This window comes from Stigmatopora nigra, chromosome 8 (assembly GCF_051989575.1).
Source record: "Stigmatopora nigra isolate UIUO_SnigA chromosome 8, RoL_Snig_1.1, whole genome shotgun sequence".
Lineage (NCBI taxonomy): Eukaryota > Metazoa > Chordata > Actinopteri > Syngnathiformes > Syngnathidae > Stigmatopora > Stigmatopora nigra.
In genome coordinates this window covers 7,556,028-7,580,450 of record NC_135515.1, presented here as the reverse complement: position 1 = coordinate 7,580,450, position 24,423 = coordinate 7,556,028, and the positions used below count along the sequence as shown (strand labels likewise).

The 24,423-nt window shown below is 38.8% G+C and overlaps 4 protein-coding genes across 6 annotated transcripts in view; 3 read left to right on the top strand and 1 right to left on the bottom strand.

Moving 5' to 3' along the window:
- Positions 1–5,157, top strand: part of pitpnm3 (PITPNM family member 3) — a 40,220-nt gene extending 35,063 nt beyond the window's left edge. For all 3 annotated transcript variants that reach the window (XM_077722880.1, XM_077722881.1, XM_077722882.1), the window contains 6 exons: positions 245–361; positions 430–578; positions 1,086–1,235; positions 1,341–1,524; positions 1,603–1,731; positions 1,844–5,157. In XM_077722880.1, coding sequence (XP_077579006.1) covers positions 245–361; positions 430–578; positions 1,086–1,235; positions 1,341–1,524; positions 1,603–1,731; positions 1,844–2,164 — 1,050 coding nt within the window. In that variant the 3' untranslated portion in view covers positions 2,165–5,157. The remainder of the gene's footprint in view (positions 1–244; positions 362–429; positions 579–1,085; positions 1,236–1,340; positions 1,525–1,602; positions 1,732–1,843) is intronic.
- A 3,290-nt stretch (positions 5,158–8,447) lies between these two features.
- On the top strand, positions 8,448–13,567 carry LOC144200167 (multidrug and toxin extrusion protein 1-like). The gene is made up of 17 exons (XM_077722123.1): positions 8,448–8,799; positions 8,866–8,967; positions 9,454–9,522; positions 9,599–9,747; positions 9,820–9,862; positions 9,940–9,984; positions 10,778–10,875; positions 10,948–11,045; positions 11,221–11,334; positions 11,682–11,749; positions 11,828–11,936; positions 12,005–12,080; positions 12,228–12,297; positions 12,398–12,530; positions 12,607–12,701; positions 12,774–12,872; positions 13,026–13,567. The coding sequence occupies exons 1-17, from the start codon at positions 8,689–8,691 to the stop codon at positions 13,242–13,244; spliced, it is 1,698 nt and encodes a 565-aa protein (XP_077578249.1). The 5' UTR covers positions 8,448–8,688; the 3' UTR covers positions 13,245–13,567.
- A 453-nt stretch (positions 13,568–14,020) lies between these two features.
- On the top strand, positions 14,021–18,749 carry LOC144200165 (multidrug and toxin extrusion protein 1-like). Its single transcript, XM_077722121.1, has 16 exons — positions 14,021–14,323; positions 14,936–15,037; positions 15,195–15,263; positions 15,332–15,480; positions 15,550–15,592; positions 15,658–15,702; positions 15,776–15,873; positions 15,951–16,048; positions 16,122–16,235; positions 16,331–16,398; positions 16,479–16,587; positions 16,945–17,020; positions 17,331–17,400; positions 17,473–17,605; positions 17,750–17,844; positions 18,271–18,749. The coding sequence occupies exons 1-16, from the start codon at positions 14,213–14,215 to the stop codon at positions 18,541–18,543; spliced, it is 1,653 nt and encodes a 550-aa protein (XP_077578247.1). The 5' UTR covers positions 14,021–14,212; the 3' UTR covers positions 18,544–18,749.
- slc47a3 (solute carrier family 47 member 3) lies at positions 18,697–23,719 on the bottom strand. Its single transcript, XM_077722122.1, has 17 exons — positions 23,348–23,719; positions 22,830–22,931; positions 22,677–22,745; positions 22,452–22,600; positions 22,327–22,369; positions 22,016–22,060; positions 21,849–21,946; positions 21,347–21,444; positions 20,965–21,078; positions 20,825–20,892; positions 20,643–20,751; positions 20,491–20,566; positions 20,207–20,276; positions 19,997–20,129; positions 19,837–19,931; positions 19,742–19,775; positions 18,697–19,616 (listed from the first exon to the last, which is right to left on the bottom strand). The coding sequence occupies exons 1-17, from the start codon at positions 23,480–23,482 to the stop codon at positions 19,417–19,419; spliced, it is 1,638 nt and encodes a 545-aa protein (XP_077578248.1). The 5' UTR covers positions 23,483–23,719; the 3' UTR covers positions 18,697–19,416.
- Positions 23,720–24,423: the final 704 nt, after the last annotated feature.

Below are 24,423 nucleotides of genomic sequence, written 5' to 3'. Positions count from 1 at the left end.
TGGTAGCCGTGACTCTTACTAGTAGACAGGTAAAAAGGCCTGAAAAAGTCATCCGTGAAAAGTATGATATTTCTGTTTGAAGTGGCTACTTTCAGGTGATTTTGGCCCTTTCCAGCAGTCCTTGAAAAGGAAATAGCTCCCAAAGATATGTTCCATCCAAAAGCGGACTTGACTTGGGTGTAACGTAATGTCCTTTTTAACAAGCCTTCTTAATCATCTCGATTGTCATCACCCTTCTCCTTAGAACGTGACGGCCAACCATCGGGTGAACGACGTCATCGCCACTGAAGACGGACCGCAGACACTCGTCGGTCGTTTCATGTACGGCCCCTTGGACATGGTGACGCTAACTGGCGAAAAGGTAACGACGATGCAGCCTCTCGCCACACATTTGTCACTGGCTGACAAGCGCGCTCCGTCACCACCTAGGTGGACATCCTGCTGATGACGCAACCCCAGTCGGACCGCTGGGTGCACTTTGACACAGAGGTTACCAACAGCAATGGCCGGGTGACGTACACCCTGCCCGACGACAAGAAGCTCAGCCTTGGCGTCTATCCCATCAAGATGGTGGTCAAGTAAGGGAACCCTGGGAATGTATAGCCTGTTGTAGCACATTAGTTCTTTTTTCATTTCACGTGACCAGTATGAAACAGCATGGCATTTATAATGGTAGACTTTTTTAATATTTTGACTGTTATGTCTGTGTATCTTTCATATAGAGGAAATTTTAGGTTTTTTGCTTTCCAAATAATATAGATTTTTTGTTTACCTTTTTGTTTGTGTTGTTTGTACTTTTTTGTGCATTAGTAAGGTCTTGTTTTTCTCATTTTTTGTTTATTACAGTATTTTAGTTTTTATATTGAATTAGATTTTTAATAATGTTTTTAAAATGTCTATTTCACAGAGGTTTTGGTTTTAGTATATGTATCATCTTTTTTTTCTTCTTCACTCGCGCCACTTCACAATTAGTTTAAATTATTGTTTTGACAGTAGTACAAAAATGTTTGAGCATCCACTTTATTTTTAAAAAAGGGTTATTATAATCAAAGTGTGCCACCATTCTTTGTTTTCGTTTTTTCAAGAGGCGATCAAACGTCGGCTGAGGCCTATCTGACAGTGTTGCCCCGCGGCATGGAATGTGTGGTCTTTAGCATCGATGGCTCTTTCGCCGCCAGCGTTTCCATCATGGGCAGTGATCCTAAGGTCCGCCCCGGGGCCGTGGATGTCGTCAGGTGGGCGTATCTTGTTTACCTCACCTTATACTTATACCACTTATACTAAAAAAAAATTGCCACACCTAAACTTACCTTGCCTTACTGTAACTTTTATGTGAACAGGCACTGGCAAGACTTGGGCTATCTGATCATCTACATCACAGGTCGTCCTGACATGCAGAAACAGCGCGTGGTGTCCTGGCTGTCTCAGCATAACTTTCCACATGGCATGATCTTCTTCTCCGAGGGTCTGGTTCACGACCCGTTGCGGCAGAAGACCATTTTCCTCAGAAACCTCATACAGGAGGTATTACCAGACTCTCCAATCTAATAGTTGTGCATCAATCTGACTTTGCTTGTGATTTTCCTCGATTGCGATCTCTAGTGTCACATCAAGATCAACTCTGCTTATGGATCTATGAAGGACATCTCGGTTTACAACATGCTTGGTCTCGGACCCTCGCAGATTCACATAGTGGGAAGACCTTCAAAGAAGTGCCAGAACCAGTGTCAGGTAGGTCTAGAATAGAATAAAGTAGAATGCTTTATCCACTTTCAGTCTTCTTCTGTTATTTCTCACATTAGCACACGTTTATTTATATTCTTTTTCTGTGGATTTGTTGTAGTTTTTGAGCGAAGGCTATGCCGCTCACCTCTCCTCCCTCCAGTTTGGCCACCGAGCACGACCCAAAAAGTCCCCTTCGGTCCGCATGGTCCTCAGGAAAGGCTCCTTTGGGCTCAGTGCCAAACCGGACTTTCTGTGTAAGCGCACCCATCTGCGCAGGACCATGTCTGTCCAGCAGCCCGACCCGCCCTGCACGCCCAACCCTAAGCCCGAGCGGGCCCAGAGTCAGCCGGAGTCGGACAAGGACCACGGAGGAGGAGGAGGAGGTGGGCAGGGTGCGTGGGGGCGTGGCGTCATGCATCGGGGGGACACTACTCCCTGATGGCAGACAACCAGACCATGGATGTCTTGCTGGAGGATAGTGGCACAGAAACAACTGATGTCGCGGCCTGAAAAGAAATGTGATCCAAATGGCTCGCTTGGAGGGCTTTCTCCATCTTTTTTTTTTCTTTCAAATTCAGCCTCCTTTTCCATTTTCTTTTTTGCAACATAAAATGGGTCAGATGCCATCCCAAAACACAAAACAAACACACAATTTGAACCACACATAGCATTGAATAGCACATTATAAATAAAGAAAAATATAAAAATAGAAAAATGTTAACCCATTAGTCAGATGTTCATCAACATTTTCACTTGGCAGCTTGAAATTTCACATTTGTCATGAAAATATCCACCAAATATTTTGAAGAACCTAAACAAAAAAGTGAATGCAGCCATTTTCATTTGCAGCATATAGTTTAGAGTTTTACTTCCTTGAATTTAATCAAAATTTGTTCCTATGCAAATGAGCAGTTCATCTCCATTTCCGGGGCTGAAACATAAATTCATGACCCATTTATCATATATTTGAAGAGTGGAGTTCAATGTTTACAGAGTGCAGGCCCTATGCCTGAAGACTGTAACGATGCAGCAATCAATCAATATAGAATTATAGCTACATGAAAATACATTCCTTTACTACCCAAAAAATCAAAGGCTTTCCATATACATACTAGATGATCATTTACAATAAAATTAATGGCTTAGTGGAAAAGAATTTTCTCACCTAAAAAAAAAATATGCCTAGCAAGACTGACAGAATTTCCAGTTTTAATTGATTGGCCACAAACGAGTTTGCGTCAAGAGTTGTTTGAGCTGTAACTAACTGTGCTTACTGGAAAATAGGAAAATAAATCAACAACGATGCACAGATTTGACTTTTCTACGTGAATAAAACTAAAATAAATTCAATTATGTTCCATTCAACTGTCGACAAAAAGTATAGGCAAGGGAGCTCAAGGCGACAAATTAGACAACAACTACATGATCTAATCTAAAGGATGATTCCTTGCAAATGTGCAGATAAGGCCTAATTTACCTGTCAGTTTGTACGATAAAGCCGAAAAAGTAAAACGGAAAAAGTCCTTTGGCAACCTGAGCGAGCGAGGGAGGGAGGCTATTCTTAGCAGCGGCGCCTCCGGAGGCCGACTGAATGCAAATGCGGCCATGATTATGTAAGAGCTGATCCACTTGTTTCCAGATCCCGGGACGACGCCGACGGTGGCGAAAGCCTGCGGGTGCAAATAGCGCTGACGCGGCCATGCACATTAATCACAACTTTGCCGCCAATGTGACAGACTTCATTAACTCGCGCCCATATTGGTAGCTTTGTAACCATTACGATTCCGCTCTCCCCTTTTTTTGGCCGATCAAACCCCACTTTTGTTTTAAGGCTCAACTCGACAGACATTTCACTTTTTACGAATGGGGTCTGCTTCACAATTTGGAGGTTTCACGTGCAAATCTTTGCTCGCAAGAAAGTTAGACCTCCTATTTGCATTGCTTTTCTCTGGGTTCTTTGACTTTCTTCCACATTTCAAAAAACGCACGTTGGCTTTTCCCACTAAATAAGTCATCCACTTGAATGTTTTTTTTTTGTTTTTGCTCTATATTTCCCATGCAATTGGTTACTGACCAGTCCGCGGTTTACCCCACCTTCTGCCCTACAATGAGAACCAGAAAATAGTTCAGAAAAACAACTACAGAAAACTACGATAAACAGCAAACAATCATCTAAATCACCATAAACATTGCAGCAAACACACATAGCTTTTGGTTTGTTCTATACTAACAAAAAAGGGCAGTTTGTTAAACTAACTGGCAGAAAGAGAACAAATTTCCTTGACCTACTGCTTTCATTGTTCATAGAATTTTTGCCCTAGCTTTTTTTTTAACCGTTCTTCTTCCGTAGATGGCATCAATCTGTTCTTTTTTGACTGTTTTGTAGCATAAAGGTGAGTGGGTTCATGCGAGGTTACCTTGTTTCAATAACTGTCTGAAAGTAAAAGTACTAAACTGTGCTTTCACCAGTTTAAAGAAGCTCCGTTTAGTTCAGCGTCAGCTTTCGCCATCCGCAGATTGCACTCGATTTGCTCTATGATGTAGTTTAATAGCTAATAGGCAACAAATAGAGTTGATCAAAATAGTCTGACTGTCAACATGAGTGTCCACTCCGTGAAAAACTATTTTTCTATCGGCAAATATTGTAAATAATAAAAACAAATATTTTCGTCGTCTTTTGGAACCTTGGGAAGGTCTCAAATTGTTGCTTTATTTTTTTTTTGTTGCCTTAAATCGTACTCGATGTTGTTCTTTGACCAAAGTACACTGCAGTGCAAAGTGTCTTTTCTAGTTGATGTTGCATGAATGTGTGCGTGCTTGAGTAAGAGAGAGGGTTTATATATTCATTCATTTTCTGAGCCGCCTGTATTGATTTTTTAAAGAAAATGAGATTTGAAGGAGGGTTTTTCTGCAGCTTGTGAGTCACAGGGAAAAGACAAAAGCCTGAGACAATGATCATTCTACTCCTTTTCCTATCTGTACATGCTGTTAGTCTTATTAGTTAGTGTTTGTGTGTGTGTGTGTGCGCGCGCCTGAGTGCGACTCCCTAGAGTCAAATTGCACCAATTAGTTTTGTGTGTACAATAATATATAAATGATTGTAATTGAGTGTACAAAATCTGGCTTAAAGCAATTAAAAAAACACACAAAGTGGCCAAAATATCACAAGTCATAACCTTTAAATGGTGTATTTAATTTGATAGTGTCCAGTTTATTGCCCGTCATTGTAAATATACATTTGTGGTGAGACTTCTAATGTTCATTTTGAAGAACTTCAATTATGGATGAGCCAAAACAAACAAAAACAAAAGTTAAGGGTATTTATTGAGTGTCATCATGAACTGGCCACATTTTTGTTTGGACACTTTATTAGGTACATCTGCACAATCCAATTAAATATTACAATATATATGTAATTTACAAAAAACAATCAGTCCAATTTTTTTTTTTTTTTGTGGAGTGGTTAAAAAGTCAGCAAGATGTTTATTATTGTACTTGTTTTCCAATTTTAACATTGTACAAGTGTACCTAACGTTGTGGCTGCTAAGTGTACACTGTGATGTATTCACAAATGTTATTTCGCATTAAGGATGCAAAATTGTTGCTGTTTGCACCTCATGGTGACAATTCTCTATGCTCAAAAATCAAATTGTCTACAGAAAATAGTTGTAATGGTGAACAAGAAATTGTCGTGTTGGCTACACTTGTTTTATGAATAAAGGACATTGAAGATTTTTAAACCACAAATTAACTAAGCTTTTTGTTATTTCCCTTCACATGAGGACAAGTAACAAGAAAATAAATGTGTTGGCGTCCTGTGAAACCCTTAATTATTATTATTTAACACATTCTAATCAGCCTGCTTGACATCGGCAACAACTTAAAATCATTTTGCTTCTAATGGTGTCTTATTGTTATTAGTCATGTGTTCAAATTTTGCACATTATTTTTCTCCTGGTGCATTTTTTTCAGATCCTAAAAACTTGGCAAATGAGTATAGACTTTTTTTAAGCCTGTCTTTGATGTTGTAAAAAGCAGCAATACTCCCAGGAATGTGATGTATCATGAGGAAATCATGAATATTCAATGAAATATAACCTGTACTTGACTTATAGAATTTTTATCCCCATTTTTTTTGTGTCTGTTTGTGTTACTTCATTAACATTTTGTCTTATGTTTCATATTTTCAGATTTGGATCATTAGTGCAATAAATCCATCCAAAGAAGATTCTGCAACACCAAGCTGGCTAGTTCCAGTAGCTTGTAAATTATTATAAGAAAACTCATGAACAGCACTTGGGTGAGTCAAAGTTGAAATCTAAAACCTTTTTAGGACTAATAAGGGAGCCTAATTAACTACAACTTTAACACAGGTGTCAAACTCAAGGTCTGGGGTCCACATCTGGCACACGAAATTAGGGGGTGGGCAGGTATCTGCGAAATAGGTCTCCATTTGTGCGGCTCTAAAGTCTTATTTTGTTTTAAAATCCTAAATTTTTCTGTATTTTAAATAATGCCACATCATTACATGTTAAAGTTATTGTAGTCTTTGTATTGTTAAAATGAAAAATGGACTGCCTCGCAGGGTGGGGCAGGCCAGGACAACAAAAACTGGCAAAATCAGACTAAAGGAGTAACTGCCAATTACTCAACTTGTGGTCATGCTTTCAACACTTCCCTTTATACAGATATCATGCATTTAAAAAAAATGTTACAGTAACTTAAATGTCTGCTGTGAGTTAATTCTATTTTTAGGTACTAATCCGCTCCATGAATGCTGTGAATAAGCTGAGGGGGGAAAAAAAGAAAGCTAGTCACTGAGTACGAGCAAATAAAAAGTGGCAGATCCAAATATGGGAAGCTGCCTGGTGCACATTGCAACCATGTGACACTTGATTAATTGATTTGAAGCTGGGAACTCTTGGGGCTTGTCACACTCGTTGCACGTCAAAGACAACATGCCACCAGTGGATGTGATGTCGTTTTGCACTAAGCCAAGGTATCATTTCCACTCAATGTCACAATGCTCTGTTTGGACGTGACTGCTCTTTGGCTTTATTTCCCTCTCCATTACTATTATTATTAAAATGCTGTCAGTGAATCTCTCATACCAAAGATGAAAGCATTTATTGTGACATTTTTGTGACTTACCATATTTTCCATGATGTAGCTTTAGTATACAATAGAGTATATGTGAGTTTTTTGCTTTTTCTTGTGACAAATGAGACCACAAGGTTTTTGTCATGGCAACGTGGGATGATTAGAAGGGTGATGTACTCGGATCAATCGTGTACCTGATTATCCAACTTCTTTTTTTTCTTTAAAGAGTGACTTTTTTCTTTTTTATTTGGAATGTCGACTTTACACTTTGCAGTGTTTCTGTTTCCATGGAGACACAAGGGCGGCTCCATATTTGGACCCTTGTTTACTTGATATTGTGCTAACGGGCGAGATGACAACCTGCCTCGTGCGCCGTCAAACATTTGCGGCCATCCATTGAAAATGAGATTCTCCCCGAGGAGGGCTTCAGGGCCCTTTTTGGAGCATATCTCAACAAGACCCAATCAGGCGAAGCGAGAGACCACCTTCGGTCACGCATGGAAATCATTTTGTGCATTTTACAGCCACCTGTGAGGAAAATAATGATCCTCAGGCGGCGCGATATCGCATTTGCGGCAGCAAAGCTGGACGCCTTTCGATGGGAGTGGGATGAGTGCGTCATAATTTTCAATAAGCCAGACGTGGAAATGATGTGTAGCTGTCACTCGACGCCGGTTGCTTCTTCACCTTTGCAATATGCAATCATCTTCTGTATTTGAAAAATTTAAAACGGCATTTCGAAAGGCCAGCCTTAAAGTGATAAGAAAAAGATGTATGAGAATTGTCCATAGATTGAATGGAGCAGGTCGTTTGTGTAGTATTTCTTCAAATATTACTGCCTTGCTAATAAACCAGGTACCCTGAATTATATTTAAATTTAAAGTTGAGGGCAGCCCGGTGGATGAGTGTCGGCCTCACAGTTTTCCATTCCTGGGTTCGATGCTAGGTCGGTCTTGCTATGTGGAGTTTGCATGTTCTCCCTGGGCTTGTGTGGGTTTTCTCTGGCCACTATGGTTTCCTCCCACATTCCAAAATTATGCAGATTAGCCTAGTTGAACACTCATGGTTCTGTTTCCTGGTACCCTGCGATTGGCTGGCACCCCCTGTGACTATTGAGAGGAGAAGCGGTTCAGAAAATTAAAAGTGGTTGAAATTTTTGTGTTTTGCTGTGCAGTGTCAAAGAGGATGTCGAATTAGGGACGGTAGTGGACTCAGACATGTTTCCTGATGAATTAAGACAGCGGCTCATTGCACATTAACAGCATCACTGACAACTTGCACAGTTAACTTCAATAAGTGACCGTTAAGGCTATCACTGAGATGTCTGCTCGTTCATCCACTCTGATTTGGTTGCCCAAAATGTCCATAGCTATGCTTTTGGGAGATTCAGGTTATGCTGAATTGTTCAAAGTGTATCAAATCTGAATTTTGCTGCATGTACTAGTTAAACAGTACATTAATTTTACCTTAAGAATACAATACAAAACTTTTAGTCACTTTTTAACTTTTTGTTTTCAAACATTATCTTTACCCAGTAGGTATTTGCAGAAAAAAACAACTTTACTTATGTAACACTTTCAAAGCCAACTTAAAATGCTTTACACAGTAAGCTTTACACACAGACATTGTATTTAGCCAATCAACTAGATTCTAATCTGCACTAGAATACAATGATCGTTAAGTGTCTCAAGATAAAGCTGCTGCTGCTACTACTCTGCTGGTTTGGCACGCCGACAAAATGCTTAGCCTCCTTGGGATTAATTAGTAACCTTTGAGGTTTGCATAACAAGACGTGCACCCAGTTACAGCGTCTAACGACTACTCGAGAGAAAGCCAGTCTCCGTGCTCCACACACAAACAAACATGGAGGAAGTAGCCAGTGACAAGATATTCTTCTGCAGCTGGATACGTCGCAAACTCCCAGTGCCCCTCAGAGAGGAGATTTACCACCTCCTGAGGATGATGGGGCCCCTGGTAAGGTCATAATTCTTTGCTTTGCCATGCAGTCGAGGGGGTCCCCTAACCAGCTTTTTGTCCTAGTTGCTCACACGAATCCTCAGTTATCTGCTCCAGTTTGTGGTGACCGTGTTTTGTGGACGCCTCAACAACGAGGTGATGGCTGGCTATGGATTGGCCTCTGCTGTAAGTCAGGAATGGCATTCTCCAGTATGCTATTCTGAAAAAAAAGTACTTTGTTTCCCTAAAAAAATCTTGTAATGCCAAAAAAACATCTTTCTTAAAGAAAATGGTCCATATTTTTTTTCTTTAGGGCATAAAAGCCATCATATGTTTTTAGTTTCAAATAAAAATGGGTGACAATGATGTACAAAATGACAATTTTTGCCAATTTCTAAAGAAAAACATTTCCTAGTGAAAAAATTCCTAAATTGCTCCCCACTGTCAAGAAGATTGGTTCTCAAATTTATGTACTTTAAAATGAGTGTCTACAAGAACAACAACAACTACTTGAGCGGTCGCTCGAGTGGCTTTCACCCTTTTAAAAAGGCCTTTCACAGAAGATAAGTAAGATGTGCTTTTCACAGAGTAACATAGTGATTCAATCAGTGTGTGACCCTAATCACCCTTAAGAAGTTTAATCAATTGCTGTTTGTTGTCTTTCTTTTGTAGACCATTAATGTGACCACAGCAGCAACAGGTTTGGGTTTAGGCTTTGCGATTGATACTTTGGTGGCTCAGGTTTGGGAAAACCCACTTACACAATGATGTTCCTTGTTTCTGACCTTGAATTCTAAATAAAAACGACGTGCAACAGACTTTTGGCGGAAAAAACCTGCTACGCGTTGGCGTGATCATGCAGCGAGGCATCATCATCCTGCTGCTCTTCTGTCTGCCCTGCTGGGGTCTGCTTCTCAACTCCCAGAGACTCCTACTGCTCATGGGCCAGGACCCCGAGGTCGCTCAGTAAGTAACGCCACAGCACCACTGACGCATCAGCATGCCTCCATATCCTCACAATAGACTTTGTTATTACAGAATTGCACAGGTGTATATAACTGCGTATCTCCCGGCAATACCCGTAGGTTTTTCTTCTATTCAAGTGAGTAATATGGCTAATGCAAATCTTAAATGTGTCACTATATGTCTTTCAATTAGGCAATGTTCCTGTATCACCTTCAGACGTCTTACCTACAGAATCAGGTGAGCCACCACTTTGGTCATATTGCCTCGTTTGTCATTATTTTGTCATCAAGTGAGATATAAAGAAACAACTTAAAGGTCCTTTTACGAAATTCCATATCCATAATGACTCCTACCACCAAATTGTAACCACTTGACCCATATACAATACCCATTGCAGAACACGAAGTCAATGTACAGTAAATAAAATTCAATATAGTCAGTATACCTTAGGGATATGGAATTGAGTTTCCAGGCCAATTACAAGAAGGCCCACAAAATGAGTCAGGAAAAAAACAACACTGAAAGTCAACCATTGTTGTTGGATGCTACAATTTTTAGGGCCATTTTCTCCTCTTGGATTAGGCTATAATGTTAAGGGGGTTTTGGCAGTAGAATTTGATGACGTGCCGTAGTTTCGGAAATTGTAATTTGTCGACTCTACTAAAGATTTTCTGGTTTTTCCATGGTCATTTGTTACTAGGAAGCGTTATCAGGGGGCTGAAAATTGACTGCTTCAAAGTGCAATGGGAAAAAAAAAACAACAAGAACAACACTCTCACTCTCTCACTGTCTCAAACACTCCACACTATTTTATACAAGATATTAAAACATGTCCACTGGTCATTTGAGATGCAAGTTAAGTATGTTGTGTCAATAAGTCCACTAACATCAGTGAGACAGCAAACTGTGTCATTTATTCATTCATTTTACTGTATTTTAACAAATGAGGTCCAGCAATTGACCCTAGAATCTGAAATGTCCTAGATGATGAGTGGCCAATGTATTTTTAATTTTCCTGTTATTATTCAAGGGTATCATAGTACCACAGATGTATGCTGCTGCCCTGGCAAATGTGGCAAACTTGCTGACCAACTACATCTTCATTAACGTGCTGGATTTGGGGTTGTAGTGAGTAAAAAAAACATGCACAGATCCTACTGTATAACTTTTGGCATAAATATTTTTGATATTTAAATTCAGCGGCTCTGCGGCAGCCAGCACCCTGTCAGAAATCTACATCTGTGGATTCCTTTTTGCTTACATCTGCTGGAAGAAACTGCATAAATCCACATGGGGAGGTGATGTACAATCACTCATATCCACACGTTAAGATTTCAGATTTTATTGTCACAGTAATGCTCACTGGTGTGAACGATTAGAAATTGTCATAGCAATAGGCAGATGCTACAGGAGTGTACCTAATTCTGTGAGTGGTGAGTTTCTCCATAAATGTTTGTCTCCTGCCCCCTGAAGGTTGGTCTGTGGAGTCACTGCAGGAATGGGGCTCCTTCATGAAACTGGCCATACCCAGCACACTCATGACCTGCTTCGAATGGTGGATATTTGAATTCGGGGGCTTTTTTGCTGGTAAAAATATATATATACATACATACGTGCATGTTTATATGGTCATGGTTGTGTGTATAAGTATACGTGTATATATACACAAATATATGTATATATGTGTACATATACATGTATGTATATATACATAAATTAAATATTTTTATTTTTTTCTTTAAATGCACTGTCAAGGATTAAGAAAGGTTGTTTGAATGTTTAATTCATTTAACTTGACCATTCGTACTTAACTTTGAGAAGCATTGATTTAATGTTTTTTTTTTAATTCTTACTGCCCTCAAAATGATCTCACAGTCATTATTAATACTATGTAAAATATTGAATATTGCTGTCTTTTTGTTTCTATGTGACAGGTATGCTTGGTAAAGAACAGCTGGCTGTCCATCATGCTTTTATAACAGTGGCAAATTTAAACTACATGGTATAGTGAGGACGTTTGCTCATTTTGTTTTTCATACACCGAAGCCACTGCAAAACTGCAAAAATGTCATCCAAACAGGTGCCGGTTGGTATTCAGACGGCCACATGCGCTCGAGTTGGCAATGCCCTGGGTGCAGGTGACACAGCAGGAGCGCGCCTTACCAGCAAGGTTGCATTCATTCTTTCAGGTCAGAAGCTGCTTTCCTGCTGCCAGTGTCAGCGGTCAACATCATGTGTTTTCTTTCTTTTGGTGCAGCTGCCTTAGCTGTCATTCAGGGCACCGTGCTCGCATCCACCAAGTCCGTCGTTGGCTTCCTCTTTACTTCTGATCCGTGAGTATCTTTGCTAATCTCACTCTAAATGTAATCGTAGAAGAGCTATCATTTTATGAGGAAAGTGTGTCTGTATGTGTTTGTTTGGACCGCACTGTCAATTATGCTGAAAAAAAGAGTTTTCCCTCACAAATTAGTTTTTTTCAGAAAGATCATCAACTTGCTGTCTCCTTTGATGACCATTTACTGCTTCTTACAGATATTTGATGGCCTAGTGGTGCGTCACAAATACTTTAAAGGACCAAATGTATTTGAAATGTATTTTTTAAAAGTACACAAGCCACTGGTCACTTTTTTTCTCCCTCCACACCTTCCAGTGTCAATCCACTGGCATCTTAATGGGAATGGGAAGGCAAAAGATTGCGGCGATGGTTAACTTCATTGGCTACTATTTCATCGGCTGTCCAATTGGTGTTGCTCTGATGTATTTCGCCAAATTGGACATATTAGGTATTTCACTGAAGGTTTGTTTTGACACAAACTTGATGAAAGTGTCTTTCAGCGTTTCACTTGTTTCTCCTCGCAGGTTTCTGGCTGGGGCTTTTCATCTGCGTGGTTCTGCAATCCATCTTCTACATTGTGCTCATAACCAAATTCAACTGGAAGGGCATCACGGAGGAGGTGCAAGTGTTGAAAATTTGGGTTCTTCGATAAGGCGTGTACTCATGAGTTGATTGTCTTTGCCAAATTCAGGCGCTAAAGCGAGCCAAGACAAAGATGAACGTGGCATTGCTGAACACGAGGACTGCTGCTATCAACCACAGTGGAGACCAGATCCAACTCCAGCACAATGTAAGTCAAAAATTCACATAGCTCAGACTCGGCTCTAAACTACCTGAAAAGGAATACTGATCAAATGGATGGATGATACTATAGTATACTGCTTATTTAGAAAAGGAAAAAGGATTCCAATGAAGTCATGGTTGATTTTTTTCTTCTCCAAAGTCAAAGGAAAGCCGTGCAAATATGGAGGACGCCAGGCACCTCTCCGTTTCCCAACTGGTTTTCCGACGAGGCGTCACTATAGTTACAGCGCTGGGCCTGCTGGTGCTGGGCGCTTGCCTACATTTTCTCTTGCCTCCGCCCGAGAATTCGCCACTGCTGCTCGAGTCCAACGTGACAAGCATCAATACCACTCTTCCGAGTCTTAACATGCTGGACTGATGAAGACGAGATGAAACTTCAGCAATCATTTATCGTCAAGATCACTGTGGAAGTGAGACTTTGAAAGTTGATCACAATTTTTCTGTGTGTAGCTAACTACAAGGTCACTGTATGTTTTTATTTTTTTGGTTGTTTCTATTTTGTACAAAATGTCTTATATTGAGTGAAAAGAACCAAGATAATGAAATGCCTAACCACTCAAGTCTTTTGCCCTCCCACTTTAAAATAAGAAATCTAGCAATAATAGAAAAAATACATTATAATACAAATAATCCCATTAAAAATGTTAATCTTATTGCCTCAACAAGTCATAAAAAAAGTTTTAATAATAGACTGATTCCCAGGCCCTGCTTTATCCTCTCGATTTATGAATTTACATTCAACTTTTTCAGTGTCATTGACGATGCTATACGTACCAATTACATGGCGTCCAATCGTCCCTGGTTTCAATCGCTTACAGCCACTCCCCATTAAAATGGATTGGACGTCTATTGCTGTCAACAGATGTGTTAAATATCAAATTTCCTCTTTTACTAACTATCACAACACATTCTGTGATCTCAGCTGGCGGTGAATGAGTTAAACTAATGCTATTAGATGTCCACTTTCTCTGAAAGAGTTAACCTTTCTAAAACTGCATCTTGCACTATAACTACACTCTTTACAAAATAGATACTCTCACCTCATAATAGCTAAATCTTTCCTTTTGGAAATGTCTTCCTTCCTCAGCAGAATTAAACGTTTAAAAAGCACAATTTTCAACATTTGTGATAGATTGTTTGGATTGCAACATGTGCTCTTTCATCAATCTGAGTTATTTCAGCTGCACTTGGTGGGGCTCCAAAGAAAGCAAGCAACAAGCACTGGCTCCATTCTCCCCGACATCCTGGAAGTGACTTTTGATGTGACAACAAGAGATGGCAAACCTCAGAGAGAAGTGTACCTGAATGTGAGTTGTAGAAGAAGACATGGCGGGGAGATCGGGCAACAAGATGGTCTTTTGCTGGCCGAGCTGTCTCAAGATGTCTCTAAGCCACAGAGAGGAAATGTACCAAATCTTAAGGATGACCGGGCCTCTGGTAAGATTGGAAATTGTCTTTATTAACAGATCATTCCAAATATCTGGACATTGACCATGTGTATAATAATACCCTGCCATAGAGTTATTTATCCTTTTTTAAAAAAAAATGTGGATAATTTGCAGCTTCACATCAAGGTATACAATTGTACATAAAGCTTTAACCACCTGAATTATCTAAAGAAAAAATATGAATGTATAATAATTACATATGTAAAAACTTTGGCTGTTGTACTTGAAATGAACACAGTATAATTAAAGATAAATACAATAAACATACAGTCTAATCTTACTAAAAATGCAATAGCTAGAAAATGCAATCTTAGTTTCAACTAAATCAAAACATCAATTAAAATTAGAATGCAGAAGACTGTATTGTTATGAATGAAAGGTGATTAAGGGCCTTGTAGTACACTAAAATAAATACTTTAAATTCAAAATCCAAGATCAATTAAAACCATATAGTAGAAGTGTATTCTAATGAATGAAATGTGATTAAGGGCCTTGTAGTACACTAAAATAAATACTTTAAATCCAACGCGCACTCCCTAGTGAATAAAATAAATCACAAATCTTTTCATCATTTTAAAAATATATATTTCATGTTTTTCAGTTGCTCTCCCGACTCCTCAATTATCTTCTTCCCTTTGTGGTCACCATGTTTTGCGGACGTTTGGGCAAAGAGGTGATGGCTGGTTTTGGATTAGCCTCTGCTGTAAGTGCTTGTCTCCTCTTTAATTAAAAAAAAATGGGTCGGCACTCTCTCTTGTTATTATAAATGTTTGTCTGGGGAATGTGCCAAAGTCACTCTTAGGAAAACATTGCATCCATTTGCAAGAATAGAATCAACATCACGTGCATGTCCATTTCAGACCATTAACGTCACCACGGCAGCAACCGGATATGGTCTCAGTCTTGCTTGTGATACATTGGTCTCCCAGGTATTAAAAAAAACTTCATGTGGAGATACAAATATCTCCTCAAATAACCCAAAGCATGTCCACAATAGACTTTTGGTGGTAAAAACCTGCTGCGCGTGGGAGTGATCCTTCAGCGAAGTGTTGTCATTCTGCTCTTGTTCTGTCTCCCCTGCTGGGGTCTCCTTCTCAATGCCCAGAGCCTCCTACTGCTTATGGGTCAGGACCCTAAAGTCACCCGGTAACAACCCACTCACCACAGAGCTGCTTTAGTGCTTGGTATTTCTGAAGGTTCATCTTTTTTTTTCAGAATAGCACATCTGTACATCATTGCCTTCCTTCCAGCCGTGCCAGTGAGTTGCAACATTTATCTGCATTTGAGTGTTAAATTAAGACATATTGTGGCCTGGTTTTTCAGGCAATGTTTCTGCATAATCTTCAAGTGTCCTATTTACAGAACCAGGTAACTACAGAGATGTCACAATAGGTTCTAAAACTCAAGTTAAGATATTTCATTCATTCATTTTGTATTTTAGGGTATCATCCTTCCACAAATGTACACTGCAGCCATGGCAAATGTTGCCAACTTGCTGATGAATTATGTCTTTTTACACTGGCTCGATTTAGGGGTGACGTAAGTGGATTTGAATTGAAGAAAGAAAGCTGTCATATTGTACTTGGTAAAAAAAAAAAGTGAATTTCTGTCTACAGTGGATCAGCAATTGTCAACGCTTGCTCTCATGTTTTCATCTGTTTTCTACTGTTTGCTTATATTCGTTTGAAGAAACTACACATGTCAACATGGGGAGGTAAGAATGTGGTGACCCCATTAAGCCCCCATACTCATTTTTTTTTAACCAGTCTAATTGTCTTCTTCAACAGGCTGGTCAGTGGAATCTTTGCAGGAATGGGGGTCCTACATGAGGCTAGCCGTTCCAAGCATGCTCATGAAGTGTTTTGAGTGGTGGGTCTATGAGTTTGGGGGATTCTTTGCTGGTAACTACTGCAATTCTGCAAGCAAGCTGCTTACTTACATCTTATAGAAACTGTTTGGTTTTGCAATAATGATGTTGTGTCATTTTGCCCTTTAGGTATGTTGAGTGATGATGAGCTTGCCGCTCAGCATGCGGTGATGATGGTGACATTGCTGGCTTACATGGTATATTGCATCAGTTATATGTGTTTATTTGGCCTACATGTTTGTTTATATAACCAAAAAACACTGTTTCCTCTTCATAGTTCCCTTTCGGTATCCAGGCAGCTGCTTGCGCTCGGGTGGGAAACGCCCTTGGGGCAGGAGACACAAGCAGGGCCATCTTGGCTTGCAAGGTGTCCCTCACCCTTGCAGGTAACATTTGAGTTCCATTTAACCTTGTAAATAGGGGCTTTGGATAAAAAATGAATGAATAAGATGGAAAAAAATGATAGCTTTTGGTTAAAAGGTCAAAGGAGGTAAATATATAGACACAATTATTTAAAAAGAGTTGCAATATAATTCTTTATTCCTATAAAAAGGCATTTTCAATCTTTATAAAGAAAACCATTACAATTACTGATTGGAATTACTTAGCCCTTATAATATTAAGTTTATTTTAACAAAAAAATGACTTTCTTTGAAGAATACCTCACAGTTTTGTGCTATATTTGTCTTTTTGTCAATACCACTTGGAATATTAGAGTGTGTGTGTATGTGTATTGTCTTCAGGTGCATTTGCAGTTGTTGAAGGTATCGTGCTTGGTGCCAGCAAATCAGTGATTGGCTACATCTTCACTTCTGATCAGTGAGTGGACACTACTTCATTCATATAGGTACTGGGCAACCTCTGAACTTAAACACAAACCATTCCTCCATTCCACACAAGCTGGTTCTGAATTAAAACCTTTATTTATGCATTATAAAAATCATATTGCAACATTATTAGCAATTTTTTGATCTTTAAATTTGGACTTCCAAAGCACGTTTCCTTGAAACTTATTTTGTTGACCTAAGATTATACTTGTGGTTGTTTTTGTATGGTGTTAAACTGTAAGTAAATAAAATAGCAATATATTTATTCAGGATATTTTATGGAGTAAACACTATTATTACAGGAAGATCGTCAATCTGGTGTCCCAATTGATGTATGGATACTGCTTCCTTCAGTTTTTTGATGGTCTTGTGGTGAGTCTTGTGTACATTAATCAATCAGACTGATTAAAATTAATCAATACCTGTTGTTTTCGGCCTCGTCAGTGTGTGTGCACGGGCATCTTCTTGGGAGCAGGAAAACCGAAAATTCCAGCCGTGGCTAACTTTATCGGCTACTACGGCATCGGGCTCACATTGGGTGTTACACTCATGTTTGTAGCAAAGCTCCGAATTATGGGTAATGAAATGAAACTATTATTCTCATTTTGGTGCTTTGTTCCCTCTCAATTAATATTTATGATATAATTTACAAGAACATGCTGTTAACTTAACCATATAATTCATGAAAAACTAAGTTTGTCTTTTTCTTTTATGCTCAAAGGTTTCTGGCTGGGGATTTTGATATGCGTCATCTTGCAGTCCACTTTTTTCATCATTGTCATCTTTCGGCTAGACTGGGAGAAAATGACAGAGGAGGTAATCGTCGTCATTGTGTTGTTATAACAGCCGGGGGAAACTGCACTCAATTTGATTTTGCTTTGACTTCTTGATGCATTTTTCTTTGATTTAATTATATATTGCACCACTGTACCATTTTCCCACCGCATTTATACGTGTAGTGTTCCTACAAAACAACTATCCACTGAATGTATATGTCCTATATGTGTACTTCAAATGTACTATAGTATTTTATTCCATATACTCCCATTACTGTCAATCTTGTACTTGTTTTGACTTGAAGGAAATCTCATCAAAGATATGAGAAGCAGGTCTAAAGTACCACATCATTGAACAAAGTTATCTGCACATTCCCAGCAACCCATGGATTCAATGAATTTGTGTACTAGTCAGCATTTGTAATTGCAACAGAAGCAACATTTTCTCCTGTTTTGTTTTTCCCAGGCGGTGAAGCGTGCCCAAAAAAATACACACGTGGCCGAACAGGAAGAGTATCAGCCCGTCACATGGGAGGCCAACACGGACCCACAGCGGCAGGAGAATGCTGACCTTCTACCCCGGAGCCAGCTGCTGCTCAGACGAGGTTTTGTCTTATTGGCTGCCATCGCTCTAATGGTAATGGGCACTTGTGTGTACTTTCTGGTACCTCTGCCAGAGGCCCCGCCCTCTAAAAGTAATCTGACTGCAACGGACTGGGGTAATAGCACACGTTCATGATTAAATGGTCATGGTCAAGGTCTAAGGCTCCTTGATTGGAAGAAATTAAAATGTGCTCATTATTTTAACTTGTTAAATTCAATCTACACAGTGTTGTATTGTTGTAATATTGTACAAATTATCATAACTTTAAATACAAAAACACGTGGCATATTTTATGGTATAAAGTATGAATTAATACATAAATATGACAAGCTCTCTATTTATGTACTAATTGTTTTATATTTAAAGTTAAGATAATTTGTACAATATTACAACAATACAGTGTAGATTTAATTCGACAATTTAAAATAAGCACATTTTAATTTTTTCCAATCAAGGAGCATTTGAGAAAGAAGAAACTCAGTGCAATATTCAGATGATGTGCACTTTATGCTATTATCATGTATTATTATTGTTACTATGGTTTTTGCCTGGGTAGTAGTATATCAATGTTCTAAATAGAATTAATTACATAATATTGTTTTTGTGACAAATACTGATTTGCGATTGAAATATATATATATAAATATATATTAATCAATATTATGCTGAAAATGATTTATAATTGCAGCTCTTAATATACTGCATTTGTCATTTCTTCTCCAGCTATTAACAGTGTAATTATGGTAGAAAACAGTTATGCTACAATAAAGTGGGGTCAAAGTCATTAAGCACAACTAATATTAATACATAAGGCACACTGTCAAACTTTGGAAAAAAGTATTTTCATGTGCCTTTACAGTCCAGAAATACTGTAGTTTTGGCTCCAACATCATTTATGGCCACTTAATCGACATGAAAACTTCCCAAATAAAGCTGGAAAGTACAAATTGTACAATTATTGCTAAAATGTCAGTCTGATCAATCTCATGCATATGAAAGGATGTCAAATCACGTAACCAGGTTGCTCAGGAGCAGGTTGAGCACGATTCCGGCAGCGAGGATAAAGATCATGACGACCAGGACGAAGCCTCGCCGCAGAATTAAATTCCTTCGGAGGCGATATTGGCTCACAGCGGTCACTCCAACTGCCACGTCCTCGTCGGCCAACTCCATGTCCGACGTGTTGGTGTCGCTTTCTTCCTGGTGGTCTTCAGGTGGAATAGACAGGGGTCAGAGGTTAGTCACCAATAGCCATCCATTTATTCTGCACATGATCTTGTATTTAACATGCCGATTTGATTTTGCAAATTGAATGAATAAAACTGCGATGTACCTGAACTCCTGTTCACACCAGCTCTAAGCTGAGCCTGGACAAAAAGAAATTATGAATAATAATAACATTCTGTGAAATGATCTCAAAAGCATTACCTCAAGTGTAACTTTATCCCAGTTCATTATTGCCAAGTAAGCAATCAGGAAGCAACTCTGCAGTGACACAGAGGAACAGAAACCGGTCCACAAGCCTGCAAACAACAAAGCAATAAATCAAGCTAAGAATGTGAAAATAATCCAAATGGAAATCCCATACCTCTAATTCCTAATTTGGCTGCAAACATCAAGGAAACTCCAACAGGTAGACACACTCCAAAGTAACCCACAACGCTGGAAATTGCCCCGACCTTCTGTGTTCCCGTTCCCCTGATAACCCCTCCGGCAGCCGCCTGCAAAAAACATAATCGATGATTCGTACGCACTGGCAAATTCATAATTCACTGTTGACTTTGGTAAACATGCTTACTGAAGTGGCCTCCATTAGCATGAATGGAGCGTAGAACTTCATCACCTCGGCAACCAATTGTCGGATTTGTCTGTTACACATTCCAAAAGATTGATAATTTTTTTTAACTCATATTTTGCAGTTTATTAGTGAGCCAGTCATAACTCAATGCAACTACCAGGCGCATTCAGAGTTAATATCTACAAGAATAAGTTAGGCAGGGTCAGGATTTCTCTGCCAGTTTCAAGCACGTGAAAAAAGGTTTTTGAATCTACAATAAGGTAACTTGTTAATGATATACTCACTCGTCATCGGTGAAGATGTAAGCAACGTAATTCCTCAGGCTCCCCATGATGATGGCAAAACATATGGAGACTGACACTGTCGGAGAGAGTATTTAGTTTTACGTTCTTTAGGAAACGGATAATGACCAATTTGAGTCTACAGTCGGGCTAACCTGCACAGAACACTGATAGTTTTGCAGACAACTTGGCTAGCTGGGTGTTTCCTGCTCCCAGTGCATTTCCCACTCTTACAGTGCCTGCCACACTAAAACCTAAAGGAAACTGACAGACAGCAACATACAACATCACTAGTCACTCATCACCATGAAGTAATAAAACAATGTATTTTAGTCACCATAAAGGCAATATTGGAGAGTTGATAGATGACTGACTGAGCTCCGAGTTCCACTTCACTTACTAGACCTGTCCCAAGGGAAAATGTGCTTTTTTTTTCTGTAAAGGACTCCATTTAATTTGTTGCTTAATTAAGGGTACCTGCTAAAAAGATGGCAATCTCAAAAGCCCACCACTCAACACACATCATCACCATGCTGGGGATTGCCAGGTGGATAAATGAGCCCCAGTCCTGCAGGCATTCTATCGACCAACCTGTGGTGAGAGTTCAAGAATGTGTACAAGGTTTATATTAACTCACACACATATGCATACATATATTGAATTGAAAGCATTTATTGTCAATATACAAGTATAAAGAGATTGAAAGCTTCACCATAAAGTGCACCTATATGAATATGTATGTGTGCATATATGTATCTTTTCCTTTTAAGTCTCATTTGAAGTCAGAGTAAAACATCTTAAAGAAATTAACATTGTATATTAATTTCTACAACATTCTACTACAGTATGTTGCACTCACCTGCCCAGGTCCCTTTGTGAAGACGTCTCCAAAGGATGTAAACATACAGGATGCCAGCCATGGATAACTGTGACACAGTGTTGGCGAGAGCAGAACCGCTGCAATGGAGAGGTGGGTCAAATTAACCAATGGTAAATGTCACCAATGCAAAGCCTATGTCTTTCTCGGCATGCAGATATCAAAGTCTTTAGGGTATGAGCATTCCAACAAACTTGACTATGACATTTGAATTTATAATTCTGCATTTTGTAGCTAACCAAATCAAAATTCTGACTACAAAATAACTGCTCTCTATTGAATTACTATTGGCTTTCAATTCCTCCTGGCAATTTATGGTAGAGAATGAAAATAGTTTGTGGCAGTAACCTCTGTTTGTTTTTTTCTCTAAGTCAAATAATTGAAAAGATGCAAATTTGCCATGTAACATTTGCCTGTAAAGCCAAAGTGAAAAAAAAAGAAAAGTTTGATCCAAGGCAAAGCAATTTCAATGCTCAGTACTTACACGACTCCCATGTTTAATGCATAGAGAACAATGTAGTTTATGAGGGCGTTGAGGAGATTGGCCACAAAGCCTGTGATCACTTGAGGCCAAATGATTCCCTGAAAAAGACAATCGAGATTATTTCACGGCTTCCAAAGGTACCTCAGCAGAGGAGCATCAGATGTTACCTGATTTTGCAAGTATCTGGCTAGCAGTTCATACATAAATGTAGCCTGTAATGAAAGATATGATGAATATAAAATAGCAAAATGTTTACTCTTACTACAAATTCCACAATTGGAGGTGAAAATGGGAAATAGTAGAGGAAGAATAGACCGGGTGTAAAGTCTATATTTTTAAGGAAAACCTTTTGGAGCCAAAGTGCGCTCTATGAAAGATGACCAATTTAGAATATTTAATTCATCTCTTGCATTACATCACCAAGATTATAAATTATTTAAAATTGAGTTTCTGTTCTCTTATTCTGTCTAACACTCACAGGTAGTGCAGGCATGAAGATCTTAATGTACAACTGGGATATCCTGGAAAGAGAAAAATTGAAATAAACAGACTCATTGGAAAAAAAAGGTTTAATATAGAGAAAAAAAGAAAGAATCCACCCACCTGGCAACCTCTGGTTCTTGTCCAAAAGCTAAGAGAATAGACTCTGTGTTGATGAGTAAGGCCCAACAAGGAAAACAGGCCAGGATGAGAATGAGGATTGCCTTTTGTAGGATCACTCCAACTCTCAAGAGATTGCCACCCCCATAAATCTGACATTAAATCAGTCACTACAAAAGACAGCCTTTAGAAGTAGTGATGCTTTTTATGTGCATTAACTTCTCCTACCTGAGAAATCAAAGTATCACATGCTGAGGACAGCCCAGCACCAATCGATATGCCTGTAATATTCACCACCTGTGAGTAAGAAAATAAAATAAAAAGTCAAATTATCCGTATCATCACTTATATCAGACAAATGGTGTTTAACGTGAAACTTACTGCTATGGCAAGGGATACGGCATCCAGCTCCACTCTTCCCAAATGGCCACAGAAAATGGTGCTGACAAAACTTATAGAAAGTGTCATGAGATGAGCCAGACACTGTAAAGTGGAAGATTTTTTTGGGCATTAAAAAAAAGGATAGGCTTTGTCCATTGCCATTCATTCATGCGTTCAAAAATTATGTCAAAGCCTCAGAGGTCAAATTCTAGGGTCAAATGTCAAGTATATATGTCAAGTCCATAGTGATTATGTACTGAAGGTTAGATTAAAATATAAAATAAATGAAAAATAATTTAAAAAAAAATAATTTAGCTCACAAAAAAGGCCAAATATTTTGCATTTTTCACTTTAACTGCATTTCATTTTGCATTTTTGTGTGTGGAAAAAAGTAGTATGTGAACCTGGTTGAATGCAAATAATAATAAAAAGTCTCATTATTTATATATAAGCAGCCTTATATTTTTTATTATTAATTATGAGTTCATTGTAATATATTAATGTTTGTGTTTACTCACGGCAGGTGCAGCCAAAAAGGCAATTTCTTTCAATTCTGCCGTGAATCCCACGGGAAAAAACGATCGTCCTGTCCGGAGTAATAGATCTGCTCTCCATGGAAAGGTAAAGGAATGCCGGGCTCCACGTTCCGTCATTTTTGGTTGTTTAAATATCACAGCAAATAACGATGAACGTAGAGATCGATCAGTGGATAGAAGACTAAAGAAAATGCACCAATAAGATTTCTAAATCGGTGACTCCTGCTGGTACCGTTAAATTCTGTTGTATTAGTACTGTCCAATAACAACATGGCCATTGAAAAATAAAATATAAAGATCCAGTAGAGAGCTTTCAGGTGGCATGTCAAACGTTATAACATCTACTTCCTGGGTTCACTTTATGATGACATTTTTGCTCATTTGTTTAAAGTAGTATATATGATTTTGCCAATAGATGGCGGTGCAATACATGCATTCTTGCACACTTTTTCTTTTTTGTCTAGATTGGAAACTACATTCATTATTTGAAGCCTTATGATAGGATTTTTGTCTTTGTAAGTGAAGCCAGGAAGCTACATTCATGCCTTGCACAATGGCACCTTGTCAATCTGAAGTGGATCATGACACAAGATGAAAACATATCCTTAGGTGCAATATGATATATTTCAGCTCAGTGAATATGAAGAAAACCCCTCTCTCATCTCTGCAGCTGCTAATATACAATACAACATTATTATTTTTTTACAACTCAGGGCACACATTGTCCTTCAGTGCAATTGATACATATTATTACTAGGAATGTAGATTTTACCTCCTGCAAAAGTCATTCATTAAGTTTGCAAGGTGCAATGATGGGTTAACAAGTAAGAAAAATGTAGTCTTCAATAAACCCAACACTCTCCAATGTTTTTGTTTCGGGTTCTTTCCCACCTTATAAGACCTCACCGTTGACTTGACCTCTGTCTTTGCCAATTTGACAGTAAAAAAGTACAGAGATGTTTTCAAATATAGCTGAAAAAATGTTAAAAAATGAAATAATCAAATGAAGTACTGGTGTACACAAAATAACATAAGCTCTATGGCTTATTTATATACTA